Source organism: Camelus bactrianus, chromosome 20 (assembly GCF_048773025.1).
Source record: "Camelus bactrianus isolate YW-2024 breed Bactrian camel chromosome 20, ASM4877302v1, whole genome shotgun sequence".
Taxonomy (NCBI): domain Eukaryota; kingdom Metazoa; phylum Chordata; class Mammalia; order Artiodactyla; family Camelidae; genus Camelus; species Camelus bactrianus.
In genome coordinates, this window is record NC_133558.1 from 20,017,919 (window position 1) to 20,032,485 (window position 14,567).

Sequence of the window (14,567 nt, forward strand, 5' to 3'; positions counted from 1 at the left end):
AGTCAAATGTGACATAACAAAAATGACAAACGTTTGGCCCTTTACCTGTTGTCACACTTAACCACTTAACATCATGGTGTATCATTAATACCATTCTATAATAAGCAAGCAGATTTAGAGTAATAAAGCAACATGTCCAAAGTAATACAGCTAACAGGTGACAGAGCCAAAATGTACACATCTCTTTATTCTCTACTGTATACTTTCCACCTGCTTCAAGAGTCTAGTTAATAAACTACGGATTATCTCATTGGTTTAAGTACTTGATGAAACAGGCTTGTTTCCTGTGGTCAAAAGAACAGTAATCCAAGGATGGTGTCATGGAAGGGCAGTTTTTCCAACCCACAATATCAATTTTTTTCAACAGTATTTATCAATTGTCTATCCTGTGCCAAGTGCCATCCTAGGATCTGGGGACGCAGCAGTGAACACCTGTGATCACAGAGTTCACATAATAGGGGAGACAACACATAAACATGTCAAGTATTGATAAGTGCTACGAAGGAAAATAAAGCAACGTAAGGGGCAGAGTGCTTGTTCCTACATCCTAGCTTTTCTCTACAGTTGCCATCTTTAGTCCTCAGGTTCCCAAAGGAGGAACCACTTGTTTCTCACTTTAGAGAAAAAATTACGTACCATTTGCTTTTGTTTCTCCAACAAGCTTCAAAGGACAGCCCTTTTGGCTGTTTGGGGAATCCGTAAACAAGGAACAAGAGTGACTGAAAATGAGAAATGATGAAACAAAAGGAGGCTGATTCAAACCACCAATCGATTTGCCCATAATTATTTTATTGACACTTTTTTATTGTTACAAAGGTAAAGTAAGGTGTTGAAGATGTAGAAAGGAAGGCCATGCATACGAGGGAACAGGGTCACTTTAGATCTCAGGAAGCAGTGAACATCTGATGGGTCTTTGGAGAATTAGGGAGAGAGGGAAATCCAATAAAGAGAAAGACCAATTTAAGAGAGACAAAAAGAGAGGCTAAGAAATGCAAACATCTTCCTGGAACCACAGTAGAGAGGCTAAATGAGATCATCATTTCATTTTTTCAGGGATCATAAGGTCTCTGGGAAAAGAGGTGGGAAGAACCAATTTAGAGAATTACTCGCACCACAGAATGAATGAGTAGAATTAGAAAGCCACAGACAGAAGTGAGGAATCAGCTGTGTTTAGGTTTTGGTAGGTGGGCAGGGAATAGTAATAATATAACAGGGTTGCCATTTATTGGACCACAGCTACCACATGCCAGAAACCATGCTAGGCTCTTTACGGAAGAATCCTAGTAATTGCAGCAACCCTGCAAAGTAGGCATGATTGTTACTATTCCAGTCTTGCAGAGGACACTGGGGCTACAGCTGAAGTAGCTTGTCCTGGTTGCCAAGCCAGCAAGTGGCAGGGTTGGGAGAGAGACCCAAGCCTTCCAGGCTTTGAAGTTAGTATTTTCCACATCCCTATTTCTCCATGCTACAAATTTCATGAGGGTGACTTGGGAGTTTATGAGGTCCCACTGAAGGTTAAAGGACAATCAGGAGATTCAGGTCTCAGCAGGACATTTATGAATTTCAAGGGAGAATTATTGGAGCCTGCTTCCAAGAATTTCTAGGGAGTGGAAAGGAGAGAAGGATTATGGTGGGAGGTGATTTTGACTTAGGGAGTTCTTTGAAGGAAGGAACTGGCAGGAGGAGTCAGGCCCTGGGGTGGATTCTAAGCAGCAATCCGGTAGTTGGGGTGGACCTGGGGCCTGACGTCGCAGACCATGCCAAGAAGCTGGGCCAGGACACGTTCTCGGTTTCTCTGCTGGGAGCTCTGCATGCCCTGCACCTGGCGCCTTGTAGCCTGCTCCACCTCAGCAGACAGGTTCCCCTGGGAGCCCATGGCCTGGGTTGGGAGGGGTTGGGAGGAGTGGAAGAGAGAAAGGAAAAGGCAGAAACAGAAAAAGAAGCATCCAGGCATGTGGAGGGAAGGATCCTGGAGCCAGGCCAGGAAGAAAGGCCCTCTCCAAAACCACTCCCATCCACGGTAGTATCCAGACACCAAAGAGAGCCACACAACGCCCTCTCCTCTAAGACCTGACATGCAGCATCATCCTAAAACCGACCGTACAATCCCCACCATCTCACCACCATGCCCATAAAGCTCTGCCTTCCACCCCAAATGTCATCATCATACTCTACATAAAATGTGGCGATTCCCCCCACCTCCCTAAACTGTACAAGCCCTTCAAAACTTCCAGACTCTTTTACATACCACAAAGCTTGACCAATGTCATGGTCCTCGCCAGGGTCCCCTTTAGCCCTTTACCACCTTATTTTCTTGTGGGATCACCCTATACACACCTCACCAGAGGTATCCACCAACTTGCACCCTGGAGTCCCCTCCCAGCTTCCCCAGGACTCACCGCCTGCTGCTTGCTCTGGAATTCCTGTTCTCTTTCTCTGCGGTATTGCTCCACTTCCATCTGTGCCTCTTCCTTTGCCTGCTTCAGACGCCGGGCCTTTCCTGGAAGCAAAAGGAAGGACAGAGGTGTAGAACCCCCCCCCCAAATGTGATGGTAGGGGTCAGTCCTTTCCAAAAAGTTATTCTGCCTTCTCTCAGCCAACCAGGTGCTAGATTCCAACAGCCACCCATTTCTTCCCTTCTAAGAAGCCACTGCAGCCCCCAGCTGTCTCCCTCCTCTCCAGCCTTGAGTTATCCCAAGGACTCAAAAATGTTTGTTATCACGTCCAATTTTCTTTCCAGACTTCTAACGGAGACATGAGGAGACTCACTCTTTCTGGCATCTGCCACCTTCTCAGCCGCCCGCTTCTCGGCTTGCAGGAGCTGCTGGATACCTTGGGACTGACTGGCCATTTGTGTCGTTATGACCGATGATGTTTCAGATGCTACCAAGGTACCAGATGGCTCCCCCTTCTTTCCTCTCCAAACCGCCTACTTCTCCTCCTCCAGCTGTTTGCTGCAGCCTTCCCCTACCCCTGGGTCTTAGTGCTCCCCTTTTCACTCAGCCTCCTGCGCCCGGTGTCTCCCCCAAAATGATCCTCCCATTGATGGCTGGTCCTCTTCCACATCTCACTCTGGCAGTACCCAGAAGAACCGCCTGAGGGCAGCAGAGACCACGCCCAAAGCTGCCTGCTAACATTATAGACTTTCCCAGTAGGAAGATCTAGGAATGGGGGCAGGGGTAGAGAGGAAAGGAGTACTGGGGAGAGGAGGCATAGAGGGATTAAAAATGGGTTGAGGAGAAAAAGAAATTATCATGCGTGGCGTGTTGGGAACAGAGTATGCTGGGCTTCTCTGAATTCTTCCAATTTCTCTTCCTCTCTTTTTTCTCCCTGCCATTTCCATCTCATTTTTCTACATCTTTCCCAATTCCAAATTTCTGCACCCATCTCACTTTCCTTGTCCTACTGTTGCTCCTCGTGTTTTTTTATGTCTGTGTTTTTCTCTTTTATGACCTGTCCCTCTTCTTGGCCTCACTATGGTTTTGGGTTTGGTTTTCCATTTTCACTGTGATGTTTATCCTGTTTTTATATTCTCCTATTTTCTCTCTTCTCATCTTTTTGTCTACCACTGAACCATCTCCTCTCTCTTCTCAGTTGGGGGAGGCGGGCTTAAACCTCCAAATAGCCCTTGCCTATGCTCCTTTTCATCGCATATCGCATTATCGTCCAGTCTTCCGGTTTCAGACGGACCGTTTGTCTTGAGTTCCCTAGTTTCCCCCCCGGAGGCTACAGCGAGGAAACACCTCCCGCCCCCTTGGGGCGGAAGGACATCGGTAACGCGCCACACAGTTCATTTCCGCCCTTCACCTGCGTCTTGGCTTGCGCCATTTCCGTCAGCCTAGAGTGTCTCCGCCCTTCCCGCCTCCCTTCCTCCGAGCGTCTTAAACACAGGCCTTGAGCCTACTGCTCCGGGGGTACTTAGGGGGGCGGGGGGGGGCAGGTCTGATGAGTAACCCCTCCCCCCAAGTCCCAGAGGGAGAAGCCTCTACATCTGTCTACCGGGTACATCATATTAAATTTCTAGATCATTATTTGAAATTATCCCTGACTTTTTAAGATTCAAATTTCTTTTGATAAAAATTTACCCCACCAGTCTGTTTTTTATTATATAACAAAGTCCTTTATTTAAAAAAAAATGGACTAGTGAGCCTTGAAGTAATCATTTATCCTTTCCTCAAATTTTACATTAAAAAAGTAAATGTAACCCCAGCCCCCCTCAAAAATTTTTTCAAACCTATCGCCTGGTAAAGGAATGAGGGTTAGGACAGGCCTTATCTCTAGCTGAAGATGTCAGAAGAAATGGGGAACGGAAGGGAGAAACAATGTCAGAGATGGAAGGGAAAGGACCATCCAAGGCTGGGGGTCCTGACTGCTGCATTTTTTTCCTTCTTCCTCAGCCCAAGAGTTCCATGGCCTCCACTTCCCGTCGCCAACGCCGAGAACGTCGCTTCCGTCGTTATTTGTCTGCAGGACGGCTGGTTCGGGCCCAAGCCCTCCTCCAGAGACACCCAGGCCTTGATGTAGATGCTGGGCAGCCCCCACCACTGCACCGGGCCTGTGCCCGCCATGATGCCCCTGCCCTGTGCCTGCTCCTTCGGCTTGGAGCTGACCCTGCCCACCAGGACCGCCACGGGGACACGGCACTGCATGCTGCTGCCCGCCAGGGCCCTGATGGTGAGTCTGCCTGGTGGGGGACAAGGTCATGAACAACTGATGGGGTCTGAGACCAATGGTTGAAGGCCAGTGGTTGAAAAATAAGCTAGTTTTCTGGTCATGGGACTTAGGGAAGTAGTTGATCAAGTTGGCTTGTGGCTATCATTTGTGCCTTTACATTATTCCCCAAACATCAACTAGTATCTGGTTTCACATCTTTCCGGATTAGTAGCTCCTTTGTCTCTTGACTGGTTGTTGCCTGTAGTGCAAAAAGTAGAATAGAGGGTACTCTCCGGAGTTACATCGCCTGGGTTCAAATCCCAGCTCCACACTTAATAGCTGTGTATTCTTAGGCAAGTTACTAAACTTTGCTGATCTTTAATTTGCCCATGTGGAAAATAAAATAATAACCCTTGTTGTGTGCCAGGTGCTTCTCACACAGCAACTCATTTAATTCTTACGACTACCCTATGAAGTTATAAATACTCATATCATCCCCCATTTCTCAGATGCAGAAACAGCACAGAGAAGTTAAGTAATTTGCCAAAGTCACACAGCTATTAAGTGGTAGAGTAGGGGTTGTATCCCAGGCAGCCTAACTAGACTACCCATGCTCTTAAATATCTGCTCTATCCGGTGTGATACTTTATAGAATTATACAGTGATAATGCCCGTGTTCACAGTGCCCGTGTTGTGACACATGTTTTGAGAATCAGCTGACACCATACATAATTAAAGCACCTGACACATGATAAGCACTCTAGTTGCTGGCCACTATTCCTGAGGTTATCAACAGATGCATCCTCTCTTACCCTTAGTTCTGAAACTCAAAAACACTCTTGAGAATGAAACATTTTTCGTCAGTTTGCCACCAAACTCATTTGGTGACAAAACCTAACCTGAACTAAAATGAGGCTATCTCTGATATGTTTTTCTCTTATTGATGTCAATATTCATACATTTCACTGCAGAAACATTAATGCATTTGGGGACTGGGGCTGCCCAGGCTCTCCTGGGTTACATAATATACAGTGTGCAGTTGTCCCTTGATGTCCAAGAGGGATTGGTTCCAGGACCCACCTCCCTGAATCCCAAAATCCACAGATGCTCAAGTCCCTTATATAAAATGACATAATATTTGCATCTAGCCTACATACTATCTTCTTGTTACTTTAAATCATTTCTAGATTACTTGTAATACCTGATACAATGTCAATGCTATGTAAGTAGTTGCAGGAAAGCATCAAATTCAATTTTTGCTATTTGGAACTTTCTGTAATTTTATTTTTCCTGAATGTTTTAGATCTGTGGTTGGTTGAAGCTGCAGATGTGGAACCCAAGTATATGGAGGGCCGACTCTATGTACTTTCAGATCAACTCAGTCAAATCCCCAAAAATATCTGCATTCTGGAAAGCCTTCGATATGGAGGGTTTCAGATGGGGACCTGTTAATACTATAGTGGCAGTGGAGGGAGCTCTGTAGAGGTACAGCCCTCCCTAGGAAGATAGTAGGTGAAATCCCCTTTCCCCTTCTAGAGATTTTCCTTCTCGAGTAAGAACGTTAGATGAAAACCTTTAGGTTGAGATGAGCAACCTGAACTCAGTTTGATTGCTGTTATCATCCCCCAGCTCTCCAAGAATATACAGGAACCCCACCCACACCCTGGAACCTCCCCAATTTGGTCAAAAATCCCCTTTTCTTTAACTCCCCTAACATGAGTGAGATAGGCTGACCTACTCAGATTTTTTTTAACTTAAAAACAAAGAGAGAAGGTCTTCAAAGGGCAGGCATCCAACTTGACAGCTGCCACTGTACGTGGCAACAGAGCAGAGTACCCTGAGACAGACCTCAGACCCCATCCAAGTTCCAGCTCTGTCACTTAAAGGCTGTGTGATGGGGACATGCAGCTTAGCCTCTACAAATCCAATCTGCTTCTCTAAAATGGAAGTTGTGACTAGTAAATGAGGCAAGCACTTGGTGCAGTTTTGGTACTCGCCAGATGATAAGAACTGATATTTTTATTCTTACATTATTTAACTAAGGCTTTCTGAGTAACAAAAATTTCCCTCATAGAAGATAGGTGCTTTCTTCATCATACTGAATTCTAAGAAGCATATGAGATTGATATTATTATTCCATATACAGATGAGGGAAGCAGGGCCCAGAAGGTTCAAGACCTTGCTGAAATCTCACTTGTACTCAGGTCACTCCCAAGCCCTCTCAGGCCTTCTTTCCTCCCAATCCTCTGCCAGCCCTGCCAGCAGGTGGCCTTCTAACTGCTTGGTAGAAAGGCCCATCTCTGGAGACCACTGCCTTAAAATGCAAATGTTTTCTTTGAACAGATGAAATGACCCAGAATCTCCTGGGGGAGTGGAGGTTTTCCCTCAGTTCCTGTGTCAGGTCTGAGGGACGTGCCAGTGCATGCTGGAGTGGCTGGGCTGGGTTGTCACATCCAGTGAGGTGCCAGTGGATGGCACTGCTTTTGAAGCCTTTGAGTGAACGTTGAGAAACAGGAGGTCATTTTCTCACAGTCTTTGTAAAAAGAACAAGTCCAAAGCCAGCTTAGTTTTTTTTTTTTCTTTTTTTAATGTAACATTCACTGCACTTCTGCTCTGTGCCAGCACAGTATTAGACATTTCCCACCCATTACCCACTTTGATCTGCTCAGTAGAAGTAGGCTGTGGCCCTGCTTTACAGATGACTGAGCCATCCGGTTTACGTTCCCTTTGCCTTTCCAACTTTATCTCTCACAGGACACCTACAAATCTGCAACTCGTGCTACATGGTTCTGTCTTCAGTGACCCCAAGCATCTTTTCAGCAAACCTGCCTGTCTGTTATCTGTCTCTTGCCTTTCACTTTCCTGTCCACCTTGCTAAGTTTTCCACCTTGCTGAGTTATTTTCCCTTCTCAGCCAGTGTAAGCCCCACCTCCTTCTAGAAGCCCTCTCCAACCACTCGGCCCACTGTTACCTTTTCTTCCTCTGCACCGCAGTCAGTCGTCACTCAACATAAGCTTTTGATACAGGCAGTTTTTTCAAAATATGTCATACCAGTTAGTATGAACATCTCTTTAAGGTAGAAATCATGTCTCATTATGGGGAGAAGAGCAGTGCTTCCATCACTAAGATGAAGTGTGGGTTTTTTCATATTTTTCCCAAAATAAAAGTAGAACATGTTAATTAAAGAACATTGAGAAAAGTTGATCTTAGACTGCTAAATTGATGGAAAAGTCAGCATTTCACATCACTAGAGGGGGGTGGTGAACTATTTAATAAATGGTACTAGACTATTTGGCTTCTCTGGGGAAGAGTTTTAGCTCACAGCCAACTCAAAAGTAAATTACAGTAGATTAATCATCTAAATATGACAGGAAGGATACATACCAAATGCATGGGAGGGTTTTCCCTGCACAGTGGAGGGTGGGGTGGATAAAACTTGGAAGAATCAAGAAAAGCTTAGCTTTATCTATGATGTTTTTACTTCTTTAAAGTAAAATGATGTTGTAAAAATGAAAGTACATTAACATACCTCATATGTTAGCAGGAATAGGGATGCTTATCGTACTGTGCTTTACATTTTTTTTTCAGTTTTTTTTCTTTTTTTTGTCTTTATCTTTTTATTTACTTACTTATTTTTGATGGAGGTACTAGGGATTGAACCCAAGACCTCGTGCATGCTAAGCACACACTCTACCACTGAGCTATACCCACCCACCTCAGTTTTTTATATTTCTAAAAAATAAATGTGATAGGAAGAAATACAAAGGAATGACCTTGGAGTGGATAAAACCTTCCTAAGAGTGAAATAAAGTCAAAATCTATAAAAGAAAATATTGTTTCAGATTTAACTACATAAACACTTTAAAAAGACAGATGGGAGAAAATAATTACAATATATGTAACAGATGCAAGGGATTGATATCTATACTGTATTAAGAGCTCTCATGTCTGCATATATAATTTCTAGGGGGAAAACAGACAAAGAATATGACAATTTATTTTCAAGAGAAACACAAAGAGCCAGAAAGCATATGAAAAAGAAAAATCTTTCATTAGTAAAGTCGTTTGTTTAATCTATCAGATGGGCAAAATTTAAAGGGTTGGTAATACTCAGGTTTGGTAAAGGATGACACAAGCACTCGTATATTCTTGATGAAGTGTTGGCCAAACTTTTTGAAAGCAGTTTGGCAAAACTGTACATATTGTTTGACTCAGAAATTCCACTTCTGAGAATCTACCCCCACAGAAGTACTGTAAGGAGTCCACAAAAACGGATGCGTGAGGCTCATCATTTTTGGAAACAGAGTCTGTCTTTTGGGGGTGGGAAGATTTGTTTGTTTCATACACACAGCAGAACACTACACAGTCATAAAAAAGAATGAGTTAGACTATGTCTACTCCTGTGGAAAATATAAATGAGGTGTTAAGTGAAAAAAACAAGTTGTCAAACAGTACATTGTAGTATGGTCACATATCTCTGAAAAGAAATTATCATTATGTATGTCTATATACACCAAGACAAGACTGGAAGGGTCCATAGCAAATTGTTAACAGTGATTAAATTTATTACTCATTCTTTAAAAAAAAATTTCATATTATGTCCCTTTCACATAAAAACATCAGCTAAGACTGGGGGAAAGCCACCCATAGTCCTACCACTCAGAGACTAGAAGTTTTACATCTTTCCCTCCAGGCTGTTTTTTCAACCATAGGATTTGGTCTCTTTTTTTATGCAGTTGTGATAGGATCCAATGCACAGTTTTGAGGTGAGCTTTTTCCACACACAAACATAATTTTTAGTGGCTGTTTAACATTCTGTAGCAGATTCTACTTATCATGTTTTATATAGTTGGAGGACTTGCTCCTTAAAATCTGTGAATTTAAAAGCCTCCCATGCAAGCCTGAGCATCCACCTACCTTCACACTGGCTATGAACCCTGGTGGGGAATAAACAGTTGAAAGACAAGACCAGGTACTTGCTGGGTGGGACAGGTTGGGAGGGCTTGTGATGGGTCACATCGGTACTAAAGCCAAGCACCCTCAGCCCTCGTCCTGATGTGGTTTGGGTGGGGTGACATGCAAGTGTGCCAGGAGGTGAGTGGGGGCAGTGGGCCTTGGCCAGCCAAGGTTGGACCCAGTCTGTCTTCTGCTTTCCTGGCAGTGGCAGGACAACCCTTCCACTGTCCTGTCCTTTTGCAAGGTAGCCAGTATGTTCTAGCACCACAGAATAAAGATTTAAGGATTGCTGGCCCATTTCCTCCTGCCCTAGGGAGAGAAAGTAGGTTTACAGGAAGGGAGGGTGCCTCACTCCCCTTCCTCTGTCCTGGGAGTGAAGAGGCCGTGACGAGTGGGGCTGGCCAGGGGTAGGGTGCTGGGTTGGCAGTGAAGTGAGCAGCATGGTACTTGGCAGACACTAGAGGAGATGCATTGAGGTCAGGGCTCAGGAAGAAGGGAACTCAGAAATTTCAGTCCCTCTGCTGTTTTCCGCCAGCCTCCTGTCAGTCAGCCCCTGGGTGAAACCCTCTGTCTCAGCCCCTTTCCCTTGCCTTAGGTTAGTGGTCATTTGGAAAGAGTCTGCTTTGTGCTGGGAACATTTCTGTGGCTCAAATTCCTTGCTGGTATGGACTCTCTACCTCTCCTCACCCCCCTCCCAGCATCCCCTGGGCAAGGCTGGCTGAGAGAAATTCCCCTGAAAATAATTATCTTACTCAGTTTATTGAAAAGTGATATAAAAAGGTAAATATTACATATTTTATATTTATAATGGTACAGGGTAGGGTGTTCAGGTATTTTATCAGTTTGAATAGTTTTGGCTGAGAAACACATTGAGAGGTATTCAAGCCCGAAATGGAATACATAGTCAGGAGTTCTTGACATCCCCTAGATGGCTAGAGGCAGGCCGGAAAATGTCATTTGACATAGTTGAGCTCCCAGGACACTAAATTGGTTTATGAAGACACAGGTCAGAATATTTTAAACTACCATGCTTATCAGGCATGTGGTAAGCTATCAGTAAATATTTTGTGAGTGACGGTGATTTCCTAATACCCAGGAGGCATCCACGTGGGCAGCCTTTTTGTTGCTCAGTGAGTGACCAGCAGGATTCAAGATGGCGGCCCTGCCAAGGAGTGGGAGTCCCAGCTAACTTCTGCTCAATGCTCTCACACCAACAGCCTACACGGATTTCTTCTTGCCACTGCTGAGTCGCTGTCCCTCTGCCATGGGAATAAAGAATAAGGATGGGGAGACCCCTGGGCAAATTCTGGGCTGGGGACCCCCCTGGGATTCTGCTGAAGAAGAGGAGGAAGATGAGGCTTCCAAGGAACGGGAGTGGAGACAGAAGCTACAGGGAGAGCTGGAGGATGAGTGGCAGGAGGTCATTGGAAGATTTGAAGGTAAGGAATCCATTTTCATCCACAGCCTCCCTTCTTCCCCAGTGGCCGCTTTTCCTCCACTCGCTGCACGAATGCTCCCATGGCACCTTCTCACAGCCTCTCCCTGACCACCCCCATCCTGCCCTCCCAAACAGATGATGCTGCCCACGAGACCCAGGAACCTGAGTCCTTCTCAGCGTGGTCAGATCGCATGGCCCGGGAACATGCCCAGAAGCGCCATCAGCAGCAGTGTGAGGCGGAGGGAGCCTGCCGACCCCCGCGGGCTGAGGGCTCCAGTCACAGCTGGCGGCAGCAGGAGGAGGAGCAGCGGCTCTTCCGAGAGCGAGCCCGGGCCAAGGAGGAAGAACTGCGTGAGAGCCAAGCCAGGAGGGCGCAGGAGGCTCCCGGGGACCGAGCGCAGGAGCCAGCCAGGGCAGGGCCCAGGGCAGAGCACCCCAGAGGAGCAGGGAGGGGCAGCCTCTGGCGCTTTGGCGATGTACCCTGGCCCTGCCCTGGGGGAGGGGACCCGGAGGCCATGGCTGCAGCTCTGGTGGCCAGGGGCCCCCCTTTGGAGGAGCAGGGGGCTCTGAGGAGGTACTTGAGGGTCCAGCAGGTCCGCTGGCACCCCGACCGCTTCCTGCAGCGATTCCGAAGCCAGATTGAGACCTGGGAGCTGGGCCGTGTGATGGGAGCTGTGACCGCCCTTTCTCAGGCCCTGAATCGCCATGCGGAGGCCCTCAAGTGACCCCAGGGAAAAAGCAAGAAACTGCAGGGAGTGCAGGGCAGTAGGAAGGGGATGACAAGGAGGAGGCCTGTGGTGCTGAACAGCAGAGGATATGGGGTGGGAGCAAAACTTGTAATGAGCGGGGGTGGGGGGATGTGGGCCACCACCACTGCTCCTTGACTCTGCCATTTCCTAATAAGACCTGGTTCCACATCTCACTCCTGGTGTCTCCTCTGCCTTTTTCCATTGCTGTGGTTTTCATCACCCATGACATCTCCTTTCCCGCTCCGCCTGCCAAAACCCACAGCTCCTACACACCTGCACCATGCATGCACACACTAACTCGTGCCCTCAGCTGGAAACTAGAAGCTCCCTGTTTGCCCGCCTGCCTGCCTTCCCACAAGGGCGGCCCTAAGAAGGCCCAGTTTGCCCTCTGGTCTCTCCACTCCCTATGCTGGGCTCCTCTCCGCTCTTTAGTCAGTGGTTGGAGAAATAGATGTGAACGGAGGCAAAAAGGGGAACAAAAGCAGTTTCCCTCCCCTCCCCAGCTCCCCAACCAGAACCACATCCTCCTCCCCACTTAACACCCCCGTCCCCCAACACAGGGCTTTCCCTTTGCTGAGTCACTGAATGATCTGAATTGGGGGCAGCTGGAGCTGGAGGACCATGAGGAGGCTATGGGAGGATGAGGGATAGAAGCAGGATGGATGGAGGAAGAGCCCTGTTGGGGAGTGGAATTTTGGTTGCTAAAGTTAGGAGCAGGGGAAGGAGGTGGAAAGAGCCAAATTATGTAACCTGGGTTGTCTGTTCTTGGGCAATCAGGGATCCACACCCGAGGCCATCTCTCCTCTCTGCCTTCTCAGTCCTGTGTCTCCTCCTCTAGAGCCCCATTCTCAGTTCCCTCCATCCAGCTTCTGCCCCATCCTGGGGCAGAAACAAACCTGGGCTTGTCTCTGGGCAGCCCAATCTTGGCCTTCCAGATAAACATCTCCTTCTGAGGTTGAGGAAGAGATCCTGGAGGGTGGAGAGAGAGGGTTTAGGATTCCCAAGGTGGAAGGAGCGGGGCACCATCCCTTCCACTATTCATACCCAGTTCTCACTCCAGCTCCCCGGAACTGGGATAGGAAGTTGTAGACAGGACCAAACCCACTGCCCTCCACCAGGACACTACAGGAAGCTCGGCAAAAAGAAAGGGCAGGACTGAGAGGAGAGCACAGATGTGTGCTGGCATGTGTGCAGTCTGCACGTGTCTGCAGCAGAGAATCTTATGAATCAGAAACGTATTTTTCAGGTTTGGTCTACACAGGAAAGTCCCAGGAGTGGAAGTGGAGGGCGATAGGGGACAGGGAGGGGACGCCTCTGGAAGCATGGGAATATGGGTTGGGAGTGAGACCTTTGGAGAAGGCAGAGCCAAGAGGCACCAGGTCTCCGAGCGACCAGGCAGATGTTCATGGGGCAGGAGAGGAAGGGCTGGTGAGAAAGATCCTGTGAGAGGAAGCTGCTGTGATTCAGAGAAGAGACTTCGAGCTGTGAGCAACCCAGGCGTCCGGTTCCTCTCACAGGCCGGAGCTTTCGGAAGTGGCATGCAAAGAGCTCAGGTTCAGAGTAGGGGGTGGAGTTGGGGTTAGGATCCCTAAGCTGGGGGTTGAGAGGTAAGCAACAGAAAACTTGGGTGTCTAAATGTGTTCCTTTACCCAGAAGGTTTTTCTCTGGTTTTTAAGCACATTATTTCTCTCTCTGCAAGAGTCACATAAAACTAAAGCAAAATAAGTCCTGTTAGTTGGCTCCCCAGACCTCCCTCTTTCCAACGTCTCTACCTGGTGTCTGGCCCCCAGCCCTGTTGGGGGTTCCCCTGAGATGAGGGCTGTTCACTTTCTCTGACCACATGGTTTCCGCTTCTGTGTCTCTTATTTCCTAGGCTGATAAAAATACTGAGCCCCAGAGGCCCTGGCTTCCTCTGACCCCCTGGGGCCAGGCAGCAGGCATCCTGTCCACCACGGAGTGGGTGGGGAGGGGGGACCAGGGATCCCCAAGGGGTGACTCAGTGCCTACAATGAAACACTGGGGTAGGTGGATGTGTATACATCTGTCTGCTCTCTAGAGCTGGAATGAGGAATCACTTCTCAGTGGAGAATGCATTGGGGTTCAGTTAGAGAAACAGGGTTGGGAATGAGACTGGTGAGATTGAAGAGGATAATCTGGGGGACTGAAATTGTGGTAGGTTTGGGTTAAGAAAAGGGTCTGGGAGGGACTCTATTCAGTGCAGTTCAGCAGAGCATCAAGTAGCCCAAAGATAAATTCAAACTCTGCTTCAAGCTTACATCCAACAGGAGAGGCAGGCCCCATACCTAGTTAACTGATTCAAGGCATGCTGAGAAATGTTAAGAGTAAGGTACGGTGGATATCGAGAAAGGGGAGGTGAATTCTAACTGAAGGCACCCTGGGGTCTCTGAAGAGGGACAGGGCATTTGAGCTGGTGCTGATGAACAGGTGGGATTTCTGCGGGCAGGGGTGATAGAAGGAAGGGCTCTGGCGATGAGTGAAACGGCTTGAACAGAGGCTGGGCATCAGAAAATAGAGTGTGTACGTTCGGGAAAGATGAGTGTCCCGAGGTAGATGAAGTGCAGGTGTGAGGGAGCACATGTTGAAGAAAGGACACAGAATGTCAACATAAGGGATTTGGACTTTATCCTGTGAGCAGTGGCGCTGTGACAACCATGAAGAAGAGGGAGAACTGGGGAGCGCTGCAGGCGTACAGGCAAGGGATAAAGAAAACAGCTGACATTCTTTGAACACATACTATATGTTAACCACGT

General features: G+C 47.4%; 2 protein-coding genes across 3 annotated transcripts; one reads left to right on the forward strand and one right to left on the reverse strand.

The window, feature by feature from the left end:
* Positions 1 to 735: 735 nt before the first annotated feature.
* On the reverse strand, positions 736 to 2,903 carry ATP6V1G2 (ATPase H+ transporting V1 subunit G2). Its single transcript, XM_010961537.3, has 3 exons — positions 2,770 to 2,903; positions 2,400 to 2,500; positions 736 to 1,879 (listed from the first exon to the last, which is right to left on the reverse strand). Exons 1-3 carry the CDS (start codon positions 2,849 to 2,851, stop codon positions 1,706 to 1,708), a joined length of 357 nt encoding a protein of 118 aa, XP_010959839.1. The 5' UTR covers positions 2,852 to 2,903; the 3' UTR covers positions 736 to 1,705.
* NFKBIL1 (NFKB inhibitor like 1) lies at positions 2,753 to 11,907 on the forward strand. 2 transcript variants are annotated; one of them, XM_045521614.2, is made up of 4 exons: positions 2,753 to 2,891; positions 4,398 to 4,674; positions 10,827 to 11,048; positions 11,183 to 11,907. In XM_045521614.2, the coding sequence occupies exons 1-4, from the start codon at positions 2,862 to 2,864 to the stop codon at positions 11,770 to 11,772; spliced, it is 1,119 nt and encodes a 372-aa protein (XP_045377570.2). In that variant the 5' UTR covers positions 2,753 to 2,861; the 3' UTR covers positions 11,773 to 11,907. The 2 variants fall into 2 exon arrangements, with proteins under 2 accessions (XP_045377570.2, XP_074204460.1); XM_074348359.1 differs by lacking the exon at positions 2,753 to 2,891 and adding an exon at positions 3,829 to 4,002.
* Positions 11,908 to 14,567: the final 2,660 nt, after the last annotated feature.